Genomic DNA, 23,186 nt, shown 5'->3' on the forward strand with positions numbered 1-23,186 from the left:
ACTGAAAACTTGAGCGTGCATAACTATTCACCCCCCCAAAGTCAATACTTTGTAGAGCCACTTTCTGCAGCAATTACAGCTGCAAGTCACTTGCGGTATGTTTCTATATGCTTGGCACATCTAGCCACTGGAGTTTTTGCCCATTCTTCAAGGCAAAACTGCTCCAGCTCCTTCAAGTTGGATGGGTTCCACTGGTGTACAGCAATCTTTAAGTCATACCACAGATTCTCAATTGGATTGAGGTCTGGGCTTTAACTAGGCCATTCCAAGACATTTAAATGTTTCCCCTTAAACCACTCAAGTGTTGCTTTAGCAGTATGCTTAGGGTCATTGTCCTGCTGGAAGGTGAACCTCTTTCAGAGATTTGAGACTGGGACAGACTGAAACAGGTTTCCTTCAAGAATTTCCCTGTATTTAGCGCCATCTATCATTCCTTCAATTCTGACATCCCCACAGCATAATTCTGCCACCACCATGCTTCACTGTGGGGGTGGGGTTTTCAGGGTGATGAGAGGTGTTGGGTTTGTACCAGACATAGAGTTTTCTTTGATGGCCAAAAAGCTACATTTTAGTCTCATCTGACCAGAGTACCATCTTCCATATGTTTGGGGAGTCTTCCACATGCCTTTTGGCAAACACGAAACGTGTTCGCTTATTTTTTTCTTTAAGCAATGGCTTTTTTATGGCCACTCTTCCGGAAAGCCCAGTTCTGTGGAGTGTATGGCTTAAAAAGTGGTCCTATGGACAAATACTCCAATCTCCGCTGTGGAGCTTTGCAGCTCCTTCAGGGTTATTTTTGGTCTCGTTGTTGCCCCTCTGATTAATGCCGTTCTTGCCTGGTCGGTGAGTTTTGGTGGCCGGTCCTCTCTTGGCAGATTTGTTGTGGTGCCATATTCTTTCCATTTTTTATTTTAAAAAATGTATTTATTTTTTATTTGGTGTTCTGTGGGATGTTCAAAGTTTCAGATATTTTTTCATAACCAACCCCTGATCTGTACTTCTCCACAACTTTGTCCGTGACCTGTTTGGAGAGCTCCTTGGTCTTCATGGTGCCGCTTGCTTGGTGGTGCCCCTTGCTTAGTGGTGTTGCAGACTCTGGGGCCTTTCAGAACAGGTATATATATATATATATATACACTGAGATCATGTGACAGATCATGTGATACATATTGCACACAGGTGGACTTTATTAAAATTATGTGACTTCTGAATGTAATTGATTTCACCAGATCGTATTTAGGGGCTTCATAGCAAAGGAGGTGAATACATATGCACACACCACTTTTCCATTTTTTTCCATCCCCCCCCCCCCCTCCCCATTTCACTTCACCAATTTGGACTATTTGGTGTATGTCCATTACATGAAATCCAAATAAAACTTCATTTAAATTACAGGCTGTAATGCAACAAACTAGGAAAAACGCCAAGGGGGATGAATACTTTTGCAAGGCACTGTAACTGCCAAAATAAAGACATTGGGCCACCATGAGCCACCAGAACAGCTTCAATGTGCCTTGGCATAGAATCTACGAGTGTCTGGAACTCTATTGGATGGATGCAACACCATTCTTCTATAAGAAATTCCAGAATTTGTTGATGGTGATGGAAAAGTCTGTCTCAGGCGTCACTCCAGATTCTACCATAAGTGTTCAATTGGGTTGAGATCTTGTGACTGACACCCACTCACTCTCTTTAAACCCCCAGTGCTCTTTTGAGACCTCCGTTTCAAAAGTCACAGATCTCTTCTTCTAGCCATGGTAGCCAAGAATAATGGGGAACTGGGCATTTTTATACATGACCCTAAGCATGATGGGGTGTTAGTTATATATTTTCTTTTAAGCAACAGCTTTCAACATACTTTGTATTCATCATTTACTTAAGTGTTTCCTTTATTTTGGAAGTTACCTGTAGATAGCTCACAAATCAAATGCTTATAACACTGCCATATCACAATGGGCTTCTAACATGGTCAAGACAGTTCATGACACACTACCATCTCTTTTTCTTCTTAAAGGTGATTGGGCAAAAGATAGAGGGCCGCTACCGGAGTAAGAGAGAACACATGATGTGCAAGGGGCTGTGCCTAAGCATTACATACTCTTCCTCTATAGGAGGGATTGCCACCCTTCCTGGGACCTCCCCCAACCTCATCTTTTCAGAGTACATCCATCAGTGAGTTCTCCATCAGCTATATCTATTGGTGGTCAGACTTTATATACAGTGCATATCACAGGAGGCAGCTGAGGCTCATAATGTCTGTAACGGAGCAAATGGAATGGCATCAAACACCTGGAAACGATGTGTTTGATGTATGGATACCATTCCACTTTTTACACTATAGTCATTACCACAAGACCGTTCTTCACAATTAAGGTGCCACCTACCTCCTGCGACATATCCCTCCCTATACTGTATGCAATAGAAATCTTTAGAATGCATCGTAACAGAGGAATACAAGTGGCTTGGTCAATGATACATAGAGTATGATAGAAAGGGCTGCACTCTGTATGGCGCAATACTACTGTATACTTGAACATGCTAAAATGTTTTTTCTATTCTACTGAGCTGTTTACTTCATGTTCATATTATATTATATCTTATTGTTGTTGCATTGTCAAGAAGGAACCTGCAAGTAAGCATTTTGTTGGACGGTGTATACCATGTATCCCGTACAGACTACTAATAAAACTTGAAACATCTCCATTCAACCCTATTCATTGACAGGTTTTACCCAGAATGCACCTCTGTAAACTTTGGAAACTGGATCGTCTTGTGTCTGCCAATCAGCATCATTGCTTTGCTGTTGTCATGGATATGGCTGCACTGGATGTTCATCGGCTCAGAGTGAGTAAACACCATTTCAAGGCGTTAATGAGCATTTCACCTTTTATTGACTCAATACTCCAGTTTCTCGCTTGTTTCATCAGATCACGATTGTCGTTAACTTAAATTGGCCTCATCCTTGACCCTAAGTATCACCTTATCCGTTCAGTGTTCTTTCCTCACCGTTCCTCCCTCCCATCACTCACTCTTTTATGTCTTGACTTCTCACTCAAACACCCTTTTACACCAGGGCTCTCTGCCTGTCACTGTAAATGTAACCACCACAGGGCAGACTGGCCTGCATGAGTCATTTATTAACTGAAAGGCTTACTCATGATACAACAAGCGAGTATGGGTTAATCATCCATACAATACGTGTCAAACTCAAGAGCCCATTTAATCCTGGGCTTGAGTAAAAAAAGGTTTTGATTCATAGTTTATTTTTTATTTTATGTATTTAAAAAACTACCTCAAATCACCATTGAAATTACTAAAAAAACTAATTGAAACCGTGCAGAAATCATAATGGACGTAGATTTATAGTTTCTTTACTCTGTGTAGCTTGCCAACAGTCATCGAAGCAAAGGCTAGAAATGTCAGGAAACATCGGAAATTGGTAACCGTCATCTAAACAAAAGATAGAAAATCAGGGAACATAGAAAATTCCAAAAAGTGATGCATAATGAACAATGTTTTTCAAATTTTGAGGAAAGATAATTCATTTTAAGTGCGGCCTTCCGGACCTAGCCTCGTACAAACCATCCTCATCTCGCGAGCTCACATTCTGTTTCGCTAGGTCAGGATGAGGCTACTCCGGACCTTGGTCACAACCGAATGTCGCCCGTGGGAAAAATTAGTTTGACACCCCTGGTCTACAGAACTGGGGGAAGCCCCATTAACGCTTAGCTGATGGTCATGTTAATTGTTCTGTTTGAAGCAGTTGTTTTCCCTGAATGGCACAACTATTTTTGAATGCTTTGAAAAAATAAATTGCATTGCAGGTATGTCTTCCATCAACAATGTCATATGTTCAATAAACCCATGCAGCTTCAGGGTGCTGTTCCGTCCTAGTGGAGAGCGCTCGGAGAGAGAGACTGCAACAGCCAGAGTCATAGAGGAGGACTACAACACGCTGGGTCCTACGAGGTGACCCTTAAAGCTTCACCACCTTGTTTCCTCCCTTTTTTAGTTTGAATATCTGTGCTGATTAGAAAGTTCATGCAAACTTTTGTTTGAGAGTGTCTGTGTATTGCAAGACATCCGATCCGGCCTGTTTCAGTCCCCAGGAGGTTGTGACCGCGTTCATCTTCATCCTGATGGTGGTGCTGTGGGTCTTCAGAGACCCTGGATTTATGCCAGGGTGGGCCTCAATCTTCCTCCCTGAGTGAGTTCAATACCCTCTTCTAAAATAACTTTTTACAGAGCAGCGTCACTCCCCAGCAACACATGCACTTCAAAAGGTTTTGTGATATGTGACTAAAAGGCACATGTCCTCATTCTCTTCATGTAGATATGCGGGCTACATCAGTGACGCCACCGTGGCCCTACTGCTGGGGCTCGTGTTCTTCATCATGCCAGCACACAAGCCTTCTGCAGATAAACACGGTATCAAATATGGTACGGTACCCCGAATAGCATTACACCTGGGCATACTCACAGAGACGGTAGCCCATAAGAAAGATACATGATAACAGTGAAGAGTTTCCCCAGTGCACCCACTATTTTCTTCTCGTCGTCGTATAAATTATTGCACAGTTTGTGTTTTTGTGGCAGCGTAACAGGCTTCATGAGGGTTCAACTTTCGGTTTCTCTGTTTCTAGAGGCCATGATCTCATGGAAAGAGTTCCAGGCCTGTATGCCATGGGAAGTCGCCCTACTTGTTGGTGGGGGCTTTGCACTTGCTGAGGGAACCCAGGTACCATATTGTCTAAAATCTTTACACTCCAGCCATATCATAATCAATGTGTCAAGGAAATTAGTCACCCCTGTGTTAAAAATATTCCATGCTAAGGCTATTTATTTAACCCTTATTTACCAGGTAAGTTGACTGAGAACACATTCTCATGTATAACAATGACCTGGGGAATAGTTACAGTGGAGAGGAGAGGAAATGAAGAAGCCAATTGTAAGCTGGTGTTGATTAGGTGACCGTGATGGTATGGGGGCCAGAATGGGAATTTAGCCAGGACACCGGAGTTAACACTCTTACTCATACGATAAGTGCCATGGGATCTTTAGTGACCACAGAGAGTCAGGACACCCGTTTAACGTCCCATCTGAAAGACGGCATCCTACACAGGGCAATGTCTCTAATCAATGCCTGGAGCATTGGGATATTATATACAGTGCCTTGCGAAAGTATTCGGCCCCCTTGAACTTTGCGACCTTTTGCCACATTTCAGGCTTCAAACATAAAGATATAAAACTGTATTTTTTTGTGAATAATCAACAACAAGTGGGACACAATCATGAAGTGGAACGACATTTATTGGATATTTCAAACTTTTTTAACAAATCAAAAACTGAAAAATTGGGCGTGCAAAATTATTCAGCCCCCTTAAGTTAATACTTTGTAGCGCCACCTTTTGCTGCGATTACAGCTGTAAGTCGCTTGGGGTATGTCTCTATCAGTTTTGCACATCGAGAGACTGACATTTTTTCCCATTCCTCCTTGCAAAACAGCTCGAGCTCAGTGAGGTTGGATGGAGAGCATTTGTGAACAGCAGTTTTCAGTTCTTTCCACAGATTCTCGATTGGATTCAGGTCTGGACTTTGACTTGGCCATTCTAACACCTAGATATGTTTAGTTTTGAACCATTCCATTGTAGATTTTGCTTTATGTTTTGTATCATTGTCTTGTTGGAAGACAAATCTCCGTCCCAGTCTCAGGTCTTTTGCAGACTACATCAGGTTTTCTTCCAGAATGGTCCTGTATTTGGCTCCATCCATCTTCCCATCAATTTTAACCATCTTCCCTGTCCCTGCTGAAGAAAAGCAGGCCCAAACCATGATGCTGCCACCACCATGTTTGACAGTGGGGATGGTGTGTTCAGCTGTGTTGCTTTTACGCCAAACATAACGTTTTGCATTGTTGCCAAAAAGTTCAATTTTGGTTTCATCTGACCAGAGCACCTTCTTCCACATGTTTGGTGTGTCTCCCAGGTGGCTTGTGGCAAACTTTAAACGACACTTTTTATGGATATCTTTAAGAAATGGCTTTATTCTTGCCACTCTTCCATAAAGGCCAGATTTGTGCAATATACGACTGATTGTTGTCCTATGGACAGAGTCTCCCACCTCAGCTGTAGATCTCTGCAGTTCATCCAGAGTGATCATGGGCCTCTTGGCTGCATCTCTGATCAGTCTTCTCCTTGTATGAGCTGAAAGTTTAGAAGGACGGCCAGGTCTTGGTAGATTTGCAGTGGTCTGATACTCCTTCCATTTCAATATTATCGCTTGCACAGTGCTCCTTGGGATGTTTAAAGCTTGGGAAATCTTTTTGTATCCAAATCCAGCTTTAAACTTCTTCACAACAGTATCTCGGACCTGCCTGGTGTGTTCCTTGTTCTTCATGATGCTCTCTGCGCTTTTAACGGACATCTGAGACTATCACAGTGCAGGTGCATTTATACGGAGACTTGATTACACACAGGTGGATTGTATTTATCATCATTAGTCATTTAGGTCAACATTGGATCATTCAGAGATCCTCACTGAACTTCTGGAGAGAGTTTGCTGCACTGAAAGTAAAGGGGCTGAATAATTTTGCACGCCCAATTTCTCAGTTTTTGATTTGTTAAAAAAGTTTGAAATATCCAATAAATGCTGTTCCACTTCATGATTGTGTCCCACTTGTTGTTGATTCTTCACAAAAAAATACAGTTTTATATCTTTATGTTTGAAGCCTGAAATGTGGCAAAAGGTCGCAAAGTTCAAGGGGGCCGAATACTTTTGCAAGGCACTGTATATATATATATATAATTGTTTTTGACAAGAAGCCCAATTCTGATATTTTTTTATACCTAATTGGTCTTTTGACCAATCAGATCAGCTCTGAAAAAGATCTGATGTGAAAAGATCTGATGTCATTGGTTAAAAGACCAATTATTATTAAAAAAATATCAGAATTGGGCTGCCTGTCTAAACGCAGCCAAATAGACCATGCCCTTCTTATACAGCCAAAAGTTTGTAGCTATCTCACTGATGTCTGACGCTACGGTCACATTATCTTGTGTAATTTGTATAAATATAGAATGAATGTACATTAGGAAGGATAGACACCCACATGTTCCTAAAAAGGAAATTTCCCATGATGTTTGCTAATAATAAAACATGTCTACAGCATTCCTACAGTCTGTCTGTCTTTCTGTAGGTGTCTGGTCTGTCCTCCTGGGTGGCAAACCTGCTATCTCCTCTGGGGAGCCTCCCCATCATAGCAACAGTCACCATTGCCTGTGTCCTTGTCACCTCAGTCACAGAGCTGGCCAGCAATGCAGCCACCATCACCATCTTCCTCCCTATCCTTGCCCCTCTGGTGCGTTCATAGATCTTTCCCTCTGAGTTATGAATTATTTGTTTGCAATAATGATTTTTTTCCCTATTTATCCCACTGTAAATTGTCTGCTAAATGACAAAATGTTATGTAATATAATTTCTCAGTGGCTAACAAACGTTAATGGAATGAATATGGCAGTAGGGGGATCATTAGCTACAATATGAACATGATACAGAATAACTACATCTGCTACTTTAATAGACATACAGAAATGGAGCGGTCATAAAAAAATAGAAACTACTCTTCTTTTGACGTGTATCTGAATGCCTCTTCTTTCCCATTCTCCATGAATGGCAGGCCGAAGCTATCCATGTGAACCCACTCTACATATTGATACCCACAACCCTCTCCACATCCTTTGCCTTCCTGCTTCCTTCATCCAACCCTTCCAATGCCATTGTGTTTGCCTACGGCCACCTCACCACCACGGACATGGTGAGTGCACATCGCCTCAAAGTAAAGGCACTACACATAGGCCAGTTTCAAAATACCCATGTTGAATGAATCCAGAAGGGCTAGTTCTGGTTTAGCTGACCCGGTATACAAAAATAACCTTCATTAGTACACAGGTCAAAGCCTGTTGATGTACCACTAGGTCTGGTTCCCAGGCTAATGAATGCTAACAATGGATTTTTGCTTGTCTAATGCTGCTTGAGTATTGTCATTTCAGGTGAAGGCGGGGATTGGTGTGAATGTAATCAGTGTCCTTGCAGTATTATTGGCTGTTACAACATGGGGGATTCCACTGTTTGACCTGGATACCTACCCTGATTGGGCACCTACTCCATCCACGTCAAACGTCACTGGATGGTGAAATCAGTCAGGAAAACACTAAATACGGGGCCATAGAGTGTTTGTCTAATGCTGGGTTCATGCACTCTTCAGAAGTTGGACACTGTACTATCTGACTAGAAAAGTAAAACGTACAACCATATTACCACAATGTTCCCCAATTGAATTTCCAACATGGAAGCTGATAAGTAATGTAGTTTTGAGTTCAGGAGCTTTCTAGGAGAAATCACTACATCTCCAATAACTGATGATAACAGCATCACTGTCCGGAAAATACTTAAATGGTCAATAGCAGAATGTATCCTTCAGTTGCACTTCTAACCCTCACCTCAAGCTTAGAACCCAGGAGGACTGGTGGGGCTATGTTAGGAACCGTTCTAACGTTCTAATAGGGAGTTAGGGCTAAAAGGTGAGGATTCGCCATGTGCCAAAGTGTTTAATTTATTGGACATGTCACTGATCATTTAACACAATGGCAGGGGAGACCATTTATAAAGAAATCAACTTTGTCAGGAAATACTTACAATAAATGTAATGAATCAACATGTATCATTGTTTTTGTACTGCAAATGGATTTTTGTATTATAAATACAGGACATTGTTGCTCCAAGGACAAATTTATTTCAGTTAATTTGTGCACAATGTCTTATTTTCAATGCTGAAGCGTGACAGAGATTGTGAGCTCCTGATTACCCCAACGACAGAGCAAGGCAGTGAAGTATTATTTTTGACAACAATAACTAGGATTTCCAAGGCTCTGAATCGATGTTTGTTTAGTATTTTATTAGGATCCTCAATTAGCCGCTTCCAAAACTCTTCCTGGGGTCCAAACAAGAAACAAAACAAATAAAATACATAGTTAGCATAACAAGACTTAAGAAATCCCGCTATGCCCTCCGATGTACCATCAAACAGGCAAAGTGTCAATACAGGACTAAGATCGAATCGTACTACACCGGCTCTGAAGTTCATCAGATGTGGCAGGGCTTGCAAACCATTACAGACTACGAAGGGAAGCACAGCCAAGACCTGCCCAGTGACACGAGCCTACCAGACGAGCTAAACTACTTCTATGCTTGCTTCGAGGCAAATAACACATGCATACACATGAAATACACATGAGAGCACCAGCTGTTCTGAAAGACTGTGATCACGCTCTCAGCAGCCGATGTAAGACCTTTAAACAGGTCAACATTCACAAGGACAGATGGATTACCAGGATGTGTACTGAGAGCATGCGCTGACCAACTGGAAAGTGTCTTCACTGACATTTTCAACCTCTCCCTGTCCGAGTCTGTAATACCAACATGTTTCAAGCAGACCACCATAGTACCTGTGAACAAGAACACTAAGGTAACCTGCCTAACTGACCCATAGCACTCATGTCTGTAGCCATGAAGTGCTTTGAAAGGCTGGTCATGGCTCACAGCAACACCATCCTCCCAGAAACCCTTGACCCACTCCAATTTGCATACAGTCCCAACAGATCCACAGATGATGCAATCTCTACTGCACTCCACACTGCCCTTTCACACCTGGACAAAAGGAACACCTATGTGAGAATGCTATTCATAGACTATAGATCAGCATTCAACAACATAGTGCCCTCAAAGCTCATCAATAAGCTAACTGGATCCTGGCTTCCTGATGGGCCGCCCCCAGGTAGTAAGGGTAGGTAACAACACATCCGCCACACTGATCCTCAACACAGGGGCCCCTCAGGGGTGTGTGCTCAGTCCCCTCCTGTACTCCCTGTTTACTCATGACTGCACGGCCAGGCACGACTCCAACACCATCAATACATTTGCAGATGACACAACAGTGGTAGGCCTGATCACCAACAAGACAGCCTATAGGGAGGAGGTCAGATGACTACAGGAAAGAGGACCGAGCACGCCCCCATTCTCATCGACGGGGCTGCAGTGGAGCAGGTTGAGAGCTTCAAGTTTCTTGGTGACCACATCAACGACAAACTAACATGGTCCAAGCACTCCCAGACAGTCGTGAAGAGGGCACAACAACACCTATTACCCCTCAGGAGACTGAAAAGATTTGGCATGAATCCTCAGATCCTCAGAAAGTTCTACAGCTGCACCGTCGACATCACTGCCCGGTATGGCAACTACTCTGCCTCCGACTGCAAGGCACTACAGAGGGTAGTGCGTACCTCCCAGTACATCACCAGGGCCAAGCTTCCTGCCATCCAGGAACTCTATACCAGGCAGTGTCAGAGGAAGGCCCTAAAAATTGTCAAAGACTCCAGCCACCCTAGTCAGACTTCTCTCTGCTACCGCTTGGCAAGTGGTACCGGAGTGCCAAGTCTAGGTCCAAGAGGCTTCAAAACAGCTTCTACCCCCAAGCCATAAGACTCCTGAATATCTAGTCAAATGGCTACCCAGATTACTTGCATTGCCCTCCTGTTTACGCCACTGCTACTCTCTATTGTCGTCTATGCATAGCCACTTTAATAACTCTACCATCATGTACATACTACCTCAACTAACCGGCATCCCCGCACATCAACTCTGTATCGGTACCCTCTGTATATAGTCTCGCTATTGTTATTTTACTGCTGCTCTTTAAATACTTGTTACTTTTATCTCCAGAAACACGACCAATGGACATTAGACTGGTGTAAATCTGTCCTTTGGTCTGATGAGACCAAATTTGAGATTTTTGGTCCCAACCGCTGTGTCTTGGTGAGTCGCAGATTAGGTGAACGGATGATCTCCGCATGTGTGGCTTACACTATGAAGCATGGAGGAGGAGGCGTGATGGTGCTTTATTGGTGAAACTGTCAGTGATTTATTTAGAATTCAAGGCACACTTAACCAGCATGGCTGCCTCAGCATTCTGCAGCGGTACGCCGTCCCATCTGGTTTGTGCTTACTGGGACTATCATTTGTTTTTCAACAGGACAATTACCCAACAGACCTCCAGGCTGTATAAGGGCAATTTGACCAAGGAGAGTGATGGAGTGCTGCATCAGATTTTTTTTATTTAACTAGGCAAGTCAGTTAAGACAAATTCTTATTTTCAACGACGGCCTAGGAACAGTGGGTTAACTGCCTTGTCCAGGGGAAGAACAACAGATTTTTACCTTGTCAGCTTGGGGATTCGATCTTGCAACCTTTCGGTTACTGGCCCAATGCTCTAACCACTTGGCTCCTGCCGCCCCATGACCTGTCCTCCACAGTCACCCGGCCTCAACCCAATTGAGATGGTTTGGGATGATTTGGACTGCAGATGTAAGGAAAAGCAGCCAACAAGTTCTCAGCGTTGAGAGAATGCCAAAGCTGTGTGCAAAAGCTGTCATCAAGGCAAAGGTTGGCTACTTTGAAGAATCTCAAATATAAAATAGATTTTGAATTGTTTAACACTTTTTTGGTTACATGATTCCATATGTGTTATTTCAGAGTTGTGAAGTCCCTATTATTCTACAATCTAGATAATAGTAAAAATAAAGAAAACCCTGGAATGAGTAGGTGTGTCCAAACTTTTGACAGGTACTGTATATAGTGTGACTATTTTTATAGCCAACAATGTTTGTTTACCTGAAACAATAGATAGGCGTTGCATATAGAATAGGAAGGGGCCGTGGGCTGCTATGTCTTTGAAATGAAACAGCTTGCAAAAAGCACATTTTGTAAGTTATGTTTGTGCATTTACTTTAGCTTCCTCATCGAAGGCCAGAATTAATTGGATTTAATAAACAAAACATATTGGTTCATAATTTGACTGAGGTAACGCACAATTATTCTTCCAGCCCACATTATGGGAACATCAAACTCATGGTCACAGAGGTAGATCCCCATCTAGTGGCTGCAGTGTCACAATGGAATTTGGTGCAGTACAACAAAGTCTGTTTCCATGAAGCAAAGATGTTATTTCACTCAAAACGTGTCATTTAATAATCAGATTCTGTGCATGGCTCCTGCGCTATGGGTTATAAATATATTCAAACGTTTGAGAATTCTAATAGTAATACCTAATGATCCTCGTGTCCCAATACCACAAAATGTTTCATCAAAACATTAGAGCCATCTGATCATCTCTGACATTGCAGAGTACCCACCCACACAAATAAATAGGTGCATGCACGCACGCACGCACGGACGCAGGCAGGCAGGCACACCATTTGGCTATAGAGGTAGCCTACTATTTAATTTGTGTTACCACTTCCTTATTTGATGTAACCTAGGATTACGTGTTTTTACAAATGTCAGCCTTAATGTTGTAGACTACTATCAGTACCAAAAGGAGAAGAGACAAGCCTAATCAACATTAAGATAAGGAAGTTAATGAAGAGAACTGGCAGTGTGGTGCCAGGACAACAACCTCTTCCTAACTGCGAGCAAGACAAAGGAGCGGATTGTGGACTACAGGAAAAGGCGGGCCCCATTAACATCAATGGGGCTGTAGTGGAGCGAGTCGAGAGTTAATTTCCTTGGTGTCCACATCACCAACAATCTATCATGGTCCAAACACACCAAGACAATCGTGAAGAGGACACGACAAAACATTTTCCCCCTCAGGAGAGACTGAAAAGATTTGGCATGGGTCCCCAGATCCTCAAAAAGATCTACAGCTGCACCATCGAGAGCATATTGACCGGTTGCATCACCTCCTGGTATGGTAACTGCTCGGCATCTGACCATAAGGTGCTACAGAGGGTAGTGCGTACGGCCCAGTACGTCACTGGGGCCTAGCTTCCTGCCATCCAGGAACTATATAATAGGCGTGTCAGAGGAAAGCCCATAAAATTGTCAGAGACTCCAGTCACCCAAGTCAGACTGTTTTCTCTGCTAACACACGGCATGCGGTAACAGAGCGCCAAGTCTAGGACCAAAAGGCTCCTTAACAGCTTCTACCCCCAAGCCATTAGACTGCTGAACAATTAATCACATGGTCACCGGACTATTACATTGACCCCCCCTTCCATTTGTTTTGTATACTGCTGCAACTTGCTGTTTATTACAAATTAACTCTAACCTGTACCCCCGCATACTGACTCTGTACCGGTACCCCCTGTGTATAGCCTCGTTATTGTGTTATGTTTTATTATTTTTTCCTTTAGTTTATTTGGTAAATATTTTCTTAACTCTTCTTGAACTGCACTGTTGGTTAGGGGCTTGTACGGTAAGGTCTACACTTGTTGTATTCGGCGCATGTGACAAAGTGTGATTCAATTCACACAGCCTGCATGTCGTGACAGCACTAACGCTATCAGTGATGTTGGTATGGATGTTGACATGACACTGAAAAAAAAGCGCTGTATTTCTTACTCAGCTCCTGTGTTCCAAGTGTACTAGATACTATTCCACAGTTTACACAAACATGCTGCAAAACTAGCCATAGGGAATCTCAGCTAGGGTTTGAGTGCTGCATATCTGAAGGGCCTCACTATCACAAGCGCTCAGTGAGGTTGGACATGCAGTGCTCAGCTTGTGACACTGATGTAACCGTGGCAACAGCAGGGCAGACTTCGTTAGGAGTGTATCGAGTTATTTCTTATGCATGGCCACCTCTTTCCACTCCAGGCCCCATTACAGTATGAACTGTTTTAGCTGCATTGTCAGGCTACAACATGCAGAACTATGCAAAACCAAAACAATTGTTAAAAGCTACAATATTTCACTTTTGGGGTGACCCAACCAAATTCACATAGAAATGTGAGTTAAATGTATTTTATTCCCATTGAAAGCAAGTCTAAGAAGCAGTAGATCTGTTCTATTTCTATGCTTCCCGTTTGAAGTTTTGTTCTTGCGTCTTTTACTTTTGTACACTAGCTTCAAACAGCTGAATATAAAATATTTTTGGTTATGGAAAATAGATTATACAGCAGTTTAGATGGTACAATGGTTATCTACAAAATGACTGCTTGGGATAACAAACTCAAGTTAGGCAAACTATTAGAATGTTAGCAACCAGGAAATGGTAGAGAGCGATTTCTGCATAGTGCATCTTTAATTCTTTCAATATTAGCCTGTCCGTGATAATGGTTTTCGTAAGACAGCTTCAAAATAGAGGGTTGACATAGTATTAACGTTCAGTAGCATAATGGCATCATTGTAACAGTGTTGATAATTGTGCTGAAATTAAACTTGAGGATCAAGGGTAGCCTACTACTTGTTAAAGGAGATCCTTACTGCCCTACATTTCTCCAGAAATGAAGGATAAGAGATTGTCTCGAAGAAGAAACTGAATGTTGGTCGTGGGGGAGGCAGAAAAAGTGGACTGATATAAATTGCTGGAGATTCAACTCGTTTCATGTTCTAATCAGCAGCTATTGGCTATGGTTGAAGCGGTCCCCTACTAATTAGAGTAGAACTAATTTGATAAAGTGGCGCTCATGAATTTACATAAGATTTTATACAAGACTCCTCGAAGACAATATCACTTAATTGTCAATCATTCACGGCTCTCAGTTACACTGACCCATGTTTCATGAGCTGAAATAAAAGATCCTAGAAATGTACCACATGCAGAAAAAGCTTATTTCGCTCAAATTGTGCACACATTTGTTACATTCCTGTTTGTGAGCATTTATCCTTTGCCAAGATAATACATCCACCTAACAACAGGTGTGGCATATCAAGAAGCTGATTAAACTACATAAGCATTACACAGGTGCGCCTTGTGCTGGGGACAATAAAAAGCCACTAAAATGTGCAGTTGTCACGCAACAATGCCACGTCTCAAGTTAAGGGAGTGTGCAATTGGCATGCTGACTGCAGGACTGTCCACCAGAGCTGTTGTTAGAGAATTTAATGTTCATTTATCTACCATTAGCCCCCTCCAACGTCCTATTAGAGAATTTGACAGTATGTCCAACTGGCCTCACAACCGCAGACCACGTAAAACAAGCTTATACACTGAGTTTACAAAACATTAGAAACCCCTTCCTAACATTGAGTTGCACGCATTTTTGCCCTCAGAACAGCCTCAATTCACCTGGGCATGAACTCTACAAGGGTTCCACAGGGATGCTGGCCCATGTTCATGCCAATGCGTCCCACAGTTGTCTCAAGTTGGCTGGATGTCCTTTGGGTGGTGGACCATTCTTGACACACTCAAACTACCATACCCAATTCAAAGGCACAAATCTTTTGTCTTGCCCATTCAACCTCTGAATGGCACACATACACAATCCATATCTCAATTGTCTCAAGGCTTAAAAATTAGAGTTCAACGGCATGGCCGATTTCAAGTTTGGTAATCAGCATTTTTGGACACCGATTATGGCCGATTACAATGCAATCCACAAGGAGACTGCGTGGCAGGCTGACCACCTGTTACGCGAGTGCAGCAAGGAGCCAAGGTATGTTGCTACCCAGCATTAAACGTATCTTATAAAAAACAATCAATCAATCTTCACTAGTTAACTGCACATGGTTGATGAATATACTAGTTTAACTAGCTTGTCCTGCGTTGCATATAATCAATGCAGTGCCTGTTAATTTATCATCGAATCAGAGCCAACTTCGCCAAACGGGTGATGATTTATCAAAAGCGCATTTGCGAAAAAAAGCACAATCGTTGCACCAATGTACCCAACCGTAAACATCAATGCCTTTCTTAAAATCAATACACAGGTATATGTTTTTAAACCTGCATATTTAGTTAAGAAATTCATGTTAGCAGGCAATATTAACTAGGGAAATTGTGTCACTTCTCTTGCGTTCAGTGAAAGCAGAGTCAGGGTATATGCAGCAGTTTGGCCCGCCTGGCTCGTTGCGAACAATGTAACAGCAATATTTAGACTTAGGGATGCCACCCATTCGATAAAGTACGTAACGGTTCCGTATTTCACTGAAAGAATAAACGTTTTGTTTTCGAAATTATAGTTTCCAGATTTGACCATATTCATGACCTAAGGCTCGTATTTCTATGTGTTTATTATAATTAAGTCTATGATTTGATAGAGCAGTCTGACTGTGTGGTGGTAGGCAGCAGCAGGCTCGTAAGCATTCATTCAAACAGCACTTTCCTGCGTTTGCCAGCAGCGCTTCACAATGCTTGAAGCACAGGGCTGTTTATGGCTTCAAGCCTATCAACTCCCAAGATTAGGCTGGCAATACTAGTGCCTATAAGAACATCTAATAGTCAAAGGAATATGAAATACCAATAGTACAGAGATAAATAGTCCTATAATTCCTACAATCTAAAACTTCTTAATTGGGAATATTGAAGACTCATGTTAAAAGGAACCACCAGCTTTCATATGTTCTCATGTTCTGAGCAAGGAACTTAAACGTTATCTTTTTTACATGGCACATACTGCACTTTTACTTTCTTCTCCAACACTGTATTTGCATTAATTAAACATGTTTCATTGTTTATTTGAGACTAAATTGATTTTATTTATGGATTATATTAAGTTAAAATAAAAGTATTCATTCAGTACTGTTGTAATTGTCATTATCACACACACACACACACACACACACACATATATATACACACTGCTCAAAAAAATAAAGGGAACACTTAAACAACACAATGTAACTCCAAGTCAATCACACTTCTGTGAAATCAAACTGTCCACTTAGGAAGCAACACTGATTGACAATACATTTCACATGCTGCTGTGCAAATGGAATAGACAACAGGTGGAAATTACAGGCATTTAGCAAGACACCCCCAATAAAGGAGTGGTTCTATAGGTGGGGACCACAGACCACTTCTAAGTTCCTATGCTTCCTGGCTGATGTTTTGGTCACTTTTGAATGCTGGCGGTGCTTTCACTCTAGTGGTAGCATGAGATGGAGTCTACAACCCACACAAGTGGCTCAGGTAGTGCAGCTCATCCAGGATGGAACATCAATGCGAGATGTGGCAAGAAGGTTTGCTATGTATGTCAGCGTAGTGTCCAGAGCATGGAGGCGCTACCAGGAGACAGGCCAGTACATCAGGAGACGTGGAGGAGGCCGTAGGAGGGCAACTACCCAGCAGCAGGACCGCTACCTCCGCCTTTGTGCAAGGAGGAGCACTGCCAGAGCCCTGCAAAATGAACTCCAGCAGGCCACAAATGTGCATGTGTCTGCTCAAACGATCAGAAACAGACTCCATCAGGGTGGTATGAGGGCCCGACGTCCACAGGTGGGGGTTGTGCTTACAGCCCAACACCGTGCAGGACGTTTTTCATTTGCCAGAGAACACCAAAATTGGCAAATTCGCCACTGGCGCCCTGTGCTCTTCACAGATGAAATCAGGTTCACACTGAGCACATGTGACAGACGTGACAGTCTGGAGACGCCGTGGAGAACGTTCTGCTGCCTGCAACATCCTCCAGCATGACCGGTTTGGTCAGTCATGGTGTGGGGTGGCATTTCTTTGGGGGGCCGCACAGCCCTCCATGTGCTCACCAGAGGTAGCCTGACTGCCATTAGGTACCGAGATGAGATCCTCAGACCCCTTGTGAGACCATATGCTGGTGTGGTTGGCCCTGGGTTCCTCCTACTGCAAGACAATGCTAGACCTCATGTGGCTGGAGTGTGTCAGCAGTTCCTGCAAGTGGAAGGCATTGATGCTATGGGCTGGCCCGCCCGTTCCCCAGACCTGAATCCAATTGAGCACATCTGGGACATCATGTCTCGCTCTATCCACCAACGCCACGTTGCACCACAGACTGTCCAGGAGTTGGCGGATGCTTTATTCCAGGTCTGGGAGGAGATCCCTCTGGAGACCATCCGCCACCTCATCAGGAGCATGCCCAGGCATTGTAGGGAGGTCATACAGGCACGTGGAGGCCACACACACTACTGAGCCTCATTTTGACTTGTTTTAAGGACATTACATCAAAGTTGGATCAGCCTGTAGTATGGTTTTCCACTTTGATTTTGAGTGTGACTCCAAATCCAGACCTCGATGGGTTGATACATTTGATTTCCATTGATAATTTTTGTGTGATTTTATTGTCAACACATTCAACTATGGAAAGAAAAAAGTATTTAATAAGAATATTTCATTCATTCAGATCTAGGATGTGTTATTTTAGTGTTCCCTTTATTTTTTTGAGCAGTGTATATAAATATATATATATATTTTTTTTAAAGTCAGATTAATCGGTATTGAAAACTTATAATCGGTCGACCTCTATTAAAAACCCTGTAACTTTCTCCTTCCCGTCATCTACACTGACTGAAGTGGATTTAATAGGTGACATCAATAAGGGATCACAGGATTCACCTGGTCAGAAAGAGAAAGAAGAGAAGGTACTCCTCATGTTTTGTACACTGTACATTTTGGGTTCTGACAGTTGAACTAATCTCATGGAAGCAGTTATGTTCTTCAAGAATCAATATATCATTAAAGGAGTAGTTCACTATTTTACGACTTGATGTTACATGGTTTCTCACCAGGATAGTAGTCTACTGGCCAGGATAAACTAATCCATGGTTCAGTTATTTAAAACAGCTACTACAAACTTCAGATACTGTAACTAGCCACCCCATTACAACAGAAGTGATTGGGGCATATGAGCATATTTTTTTATTTATTTATGGCCAAATCAGCTTTAACTAACATCAAACCAAATATGGAGTTGATTTTAATTGGTTTCAGGTGATTTGGACATAATTTTTTAAAACATGCTCAAATCACTTCCATTGGTTGTTAGCTAGCTTGTGGTGGGTAAGGTTAGCTGAATTTTGTAGTGGCCTTCAAAGAAGAGCGAACTATGATTACAGTCGTGGCCAAAAGTTGAGAATAACACAAATATAAATTTTCAAAGTCTGATGGCAATTTGCATATACTCCAGAATGTTATGAAGAGTGATCAGATGAATTGCAATTAATTGAAAAGTCCCTCTTTGCCATGCAAATTAACTGAATCGCCAAAAAACATTTCCACTGCGTTTCAGCTGTACCACAAAAGGACCAGCTGACATCATGTCAGTGATTCTCTCGTTAACACAGGCGTGAGTGTTGACAGGGGCAAGGCTGGAGATCACTCTGTCATGCTGATTGAATTCGAATAACAGACTGAAAGCTTCAAAAGGAGGGTGGTGCTTGGAATCATTGTTCTTCCTCTGTCAACCATTGTTAACTGCAAGGAAACACGTGCCGTCATCATTGCTTCACAGGCAAGGATAATGCTGCCAGTAAGATTTCACCTAAATCAACTATTTATCGGATCATCAAGAACTTCAAGGAGAGCGGTTCAATTGTTGTGAAGAAGGCTTCAGGGCGCCCAAGAAAGTCCAGCAAGCGCCAGGACCGTCTCCTAAAGTTGATTCAGCTGTGGGATCGGGGCACCACCAGTACAGAGCTTGCTCAGGAATGGCAGCAGGCAGGTGTGAGTGCATCTGCATGCACAGTGAGGCGAAGACTTTTGGAGGATGGCCTGGTGTCAAGAAGGGCAGCAAAGAAGCCACTTCTCTCCAGGAAAAACATCAGGGACAGACTGATATTCTGCAAAAGGTATGGGGATTGGACTGCTGAGGACTGGGGTTGAGTCATTTTTTCTGATGAATCCCCTTTCCGATTGCTTGGGGCATCCGGAAAAAAGCTTGTCCGGAGAAGACAAGGTGAGTGCTACCATCAGTTCTGTGTCATGCCAACAGTAAAGCATCCTGAGACCATTCATGTGTGGGGTTGCTTCTCAGCCAAGGGAGTGGGCTCACTCATAATTGTGCCTAAGAACACAGCCATGAATAAAGAATGGTACCAACACATGCTCCGAGAGCAACTTCTCCCAACCATCCAGGAACAGTTTGGTGACGAACAATGCCTTTTCCAGCATGATGGAGCACCTTGCCATTAGGCAAAAGTGATAACTAAGTGGCTCGGGGAACAAAACATCAATATTTTGGGTCTATGGCCAGGAAACTCCCCGACCTTAATCCCATTGAGAACTTCTGGTCAACCCTCAAGGCAGGTGGACAAACAAAAACTCACAAATTCTGACAAACTCCAAGCATTGATTATGCAAGAATGGGCTGCCATCAGTCAGGATGTGGCCCAGAAGTTAATTGACTGCTTGCCAGGGCGGATTGCAGAGGTCTTGAAAAAGAAAGGTCAACACTGCAAATATTCACTCTTTGCAACAACGTCATAATTGTCAATAAAAGCCTTTGACACTTATGAAAGGCTTGTAATTATAGTTCAGTATTCTATAGTAACATCTGACATATCTGAAGACACTGAGGCAGCAGACGTTGTGAAAATTAATATTTCTGTCATTCTCACCTTTTGGCCACGACTGTACATTCTCTTGGCCCATCACAGGAGGTTTGTGGCACCTTAATTGGGGGGGATGGGCTCATGGTAATGGCTGGAGTGGAATATTATCAAATGCATGGCTTCCATGTGTTTGATGCCATTCCATTTAGGCAGTTCCAGACATTTATGAGCTGTTCTCCCCTAGACTACCCAGACCCATAGACTACTTTCAAGGTGAGGAACCATCTAACAAAGTTGTAAAATACCGCTTTAAGTTAACAAAATGAATGTAACAACTAAGGATTCTAGCTTTAAATTAATCAATGGCTAACCTAATGCAAAAACGGTCTTAAGCAGATATATAGCCTTTCCTGGAAACCAGATTTTGAATTACATTGAATTTTAAGTAGGGCAAAATTTGCATTTGAGTCAGGAAAGTTTCCTCACAACCTCTACAAGCCAGAATGTTGAATACAATTATTTAATGTACTTTACCGATTGTCCGTGCAGTTGAAAGTATAATTACATCCAACTTTTCAAAGTACTGGTAATGCAGTCATTTATATCACCTTAAGCACACGTTTACATGGTTCTGCACATACTTCAGGTGATATAAATTGTAACACGGTGCTTTGAAAAGTTTGTTATTATTCTTTCCTGTGAATGTTGAGTCACATTCCTACCGACAAAATGACCAACCGCATGGACAACCCGTAAAGTACATTACAATATAATTTTATTCAACATCCTGGCATGTTGAGGTCATGAGGAAAGTTTCCTGACTCAAAACACTAATTTCTGCCAGACATAAAATTCACTGGAATTCAACGTAGGGTTTCCAGTAAATAGTTCAACAGTCTACTTGTAGTACTATATGATGTAATTCTATCAAGTGTTATTTGAAAATGTTATGGGATACGCAATTGTTTAAAGTTTTGGTGGCGACCCTTTGAGTGTGGCTTTAAGAGAAAGAAAGGCACCTCCCACGTTGCTTTTCGTCCATGCTACAGGTTTTCCACCTGTACTGCTTGCTCTGACTGTATCGGCAGCCACACTGCTCGCACCGTCTTTTCAAAGGAGCAGAATAAACGAAAACCTCCCAGTTGCCTCGACTCACTTGCCCAAAAACTCCGCCCTCGCATTTATGTCAAGAAACATTTAACTCGAGTCGTCGTCACAGCTCCAAAAAACACCGGGGAATATAGACAATTCAAGTGAAGCGGCGACCGCCACGTAGGCTACAGTGTGGGGGAAAGGAGTTTACCTGTGTTGTTGTAAAACATGTTAGACCCGTCCTCCAGCGAAGACTCGGGAGGAGAAATTGACGAGGACACTGAAGTTCCAAAAGACTCCCCAAAAAAGCCTTTGACTTCCTCGGGGCAAGGAGGTAAACATAAACGACCACCTGCGGACCAACCACAAGCTGAAAGTCCTTCTGCCGGAGACGAGCAGAAAAATGAGAAAGAAAGACTTCAGAAAGAGGAAGCTGAGCGGAAAAGTAAACTACAGATTTATGTATTTGTGTTGCGATGTATAGCATACCCTTTCAATGCCAAACAACCCACGGATATGGCACGCAGGCAACAGAAGGTGAGTGATCGCAAATAAACGCACGGTCACAGCGAACACCTTTCAAAGTTGCCAATTGAATCACAAGCACCTGCTTTCTTTTCAAGTTTTGCGCTCCACTGCCAGCCAGGCGAGGTGAAACAGTTTCACCCAACTTGAAGCAAATTTAAAGCGTCAATTGGTAGTTGAAACATGTAATCCTCGCCATTGTAATGTTAAAAAGCTGAGTGGGGGCTGGAGAAATGGAACCACTCAAATTCATAGACAGTAATGGATGCAAGGACTGACTTATACATTTAATATTGTTTTAAGGCTATACAATGTTTGTTTACATTCCTTTATTTTACAAACATTTGCGTAAAACAAGTTTATATTTTGTGTTCTGATGGTGTTCGACAGTTGAACTAAGCTCATGAGACATAAATGATTCTTGAAGTATTTCATTTATAAATAAGTCTTAAAATGGGTGTAGCTACACAAATTGCCCGTTTAACCCATGTATGCAAATAACATATCAGAAGATCTTCAACTCATAGCTTTTTCCAAAATGTTTGAATACATGAAAGCCTAAAAGTTATGAGGGAGCGTTGTACTTTTATCTTCAGATGCCTTCATTTGTTGTGACAGGGCTGAGTGCAGGTGTCATCTCCATCCTTTGCTCCCACATAAATTGAATGAATGATGGATGTTTAATATGGTAAATATTAGAGGCCTACATTGGCTATTGAATGTTTGTAGAGTGCTTAAAAACAGATTAAATCTATTTTCAGACAAATTTAGTATTTTAGATATGGCCATTGACTCCTAAACTTTGGTTTGACGCCATGCCCAAGCGCTCAACAAAGCTCACAATCTATTTTTAAAGAATTCACTCACCGGCTCTGAGATATTCTTCTTGGAGCCAGGCCAGCAACTGTTTATTTTCTACGCAAGTAATTCTGATATGCACCTGCCATCACATTAGTGGAAATGTTCATTAGGATATGTATTTCACATCTTGGTCACATCCAGAGAGAGAGGTGTCTGCTTGACTTAGAAGGGGAAAAAAATAGGTCTGATTTGGTCTGATTTGACAATTTTTAGGGCCTTCCTCTGACACCGCCTGGTGTAGAGGTCCTGGATGGCAGGCAGCTTAACCCCAGTGATGTACTGGGCTGTACGCGCTACCCTCTAGTGCCTTTGAGGTCAGAGGCAGAGCAATTGCCGTACCACGCAGAGACCAGGATGGTCTCGATGTTGCAGCTGTAGAACCTTTTGAGGATCTCAGGACCCAAGCCAAATCT

At 42.5% G+C, this 23,186-nt stretch overlaps 2 protein-coding genes and 1 long non-coding RNA gene across 23 annotated transcripts in view; 2 read left to right on the forward strand and 1 right to left on the reverse strand.

Moving 5' to 3' along the window:
• slc13a1 (solute carrier family 13 member 1) overlaps positions 1-8,713 on the forward strand; it is a 22,535-nt gene extending 13,822 nt beyond the window's left edge. The window contains exons 7-15 of the mRNA XM_021598837.3: positions 2,015-2,172; positions 2,725-2,844; positions 3,871-3,969; positions 4,103-4,207; positions 4,334-4,440; positions 4,644-4,738; positions 7,196-7,357; positions 7,676-7,813; positions 8,049-8,713. Coding sequence (XP_021454512.2) covers positions 2,015-2,172; positions 2,725-2,844; positions 3,871-3,969; positions 4,103-4,207; positions 4,334-4,440; positions 4,644-4,738; positions 7,196-7,357; positions 7,676-7,813; positions 8,049-8,192 — 1,128 coding nt within the window. The 3' untranslated portion in view covers positions 8,193-8,713. The remainder of the gene's footprint in view (positions 1-2,014; positions 2,173-2,724; positions 2,845-3,870; positions 3,970-4,102; positions 4,208-4,333; positions 4,441-4,643; positions 4,739-7,195; positions 7,358-7,675; positions 7,814-8,048) is intronic.
• Positions 1-22,031, reverse strand: part of LOC118945808 (uncharacterized) — a 23,869-nt gene extending 1,838 nt beyond the window's left edge. The window contains exons 1-2 of the long non-coding RNA XR_005040955.2: positions 21,877-22,031; positions 21,599-21,769 (exon numbers count right to left, since the gene is read on the reverse strand). This is a non-coding gene — a long non-coding RNA (uncharacterized LOC118945808). The remainder of the gene's footprint in view (positions 1-21,598; positions 21,770-21,876) is intronic.
• Positions 21,332-23,186, forward strand: part of cadps2 (calcium dependent secretion activator 2) — a 268,319-nt gene continuing 266,464 nt past the window's right edge. For all 21 annotated transcript variants that reach the window (XR_016495113.1, XR_016495114.1, XM_090231185.1 and 18 more), the window contains exon 1: positions 21,332-21,924. Coding sequence is in view for 19 of the 21 variants with exons in the window: in XM_090231185.1 (XP_090087311.1) it covers positions 21,616-21,924 (309 nt within the window). In the remaining 2 variants the exon portion in view is untranslated. The remainder of the gene's footprint in view (positions 21,925-23,186) is intronic.

Source organism: Oncorhynchus mykiss, chromosome 4 (genome assembly GCF_057628025.1).
Source record: "Oncorhynchus mykiss isolate SJ-2025 chromosome 4, ASM5762802v1, whole genome shotgun sequence".
Lineage (NCBI taxonomy): Eukaryota > Metazoa > Chordata > Actinopteri > Salmoniformes > Salmonidae > Oncorhynchus > Oncorhynchus mykiss.